The sequence below is a fragment of the Myotis davidii genome, unplaced genomic scaffold, assembly GCF_000327345.1.
Source record: "Myotis davidii unplaced genomic scaffold, ASM32734v1 scaffold609, whole genome shotgun sequence".
Lineage (NCBI taxonomy): Eukaryota > Metazoa > Chordata > Mammalia > Chiroptera > Vespertilionidae > Myotis > Myotis davidii.
This window is the reverse complement of record NW_006300164.1, coordinates 518,972-519,306: the sequence shown is the minus strand read 5'-3', so window position 1 is coordinate 519,306 and position 335 is coordinate 518,972. Positions and strand designations below refer to the sequence as shown.

Genomic DNA, 335 nt, shown 5'->3' with positions numbered 1-335 from the left:
AAGGGCCTCCCCTGCCCTGGGCCTCCCCAGTGGTGCAGCTGCCTCAGGCCACGCGGCTCCATCCCTGCCCCCCCACCGCCCCCCACATCCTTTGGGAACCCCGCTCACGGCATCTGGGCGTGTCCTCGTCTGAGCTGTCCCCACAGCTCTCCTCCCCATCGCACACCTGGTGGGGCTCCACGCAGGCCTGGTTCCGGCAGCGGTGATGCCCCAGCCGGCAGCTGGCCTGGGGGGCTGGGGTGGGGGACGGTTAGCCATCACCAGGCCCCAAACCCTGGGGCAGGGCAGCTGGGGGAGAGGCCCCAGGCTTTCTGAATGGGAGTGACCAGGTGGGG

At 71.0% G+C, this 335-nt stretch overlaps 1 protein-coding gene across 1 annotated transcript in view; it reads right to left on the bottom strand.

Annotated features, from left to right (window-relative positions):
- Positions 1 to 335, bottom strand: part of MAMDC4 (MAM domain containing 4) — a gene marked incomplete at its 5' end in the record, with an annotated part of 7,007 nt that overhangs the window by 5,369 nt on the left and 1,303 nt on the right. Inside the window, one exon of the mRNA XM_015572330.1 lies at positions 58 to 226. Coding sequence (XP_015427816.1) covers positions 58 to 226 — 169 coding nt within the window. The remainder of the gene's footprint in view (positions 1 to 57; positions 227 to 335) is intronic.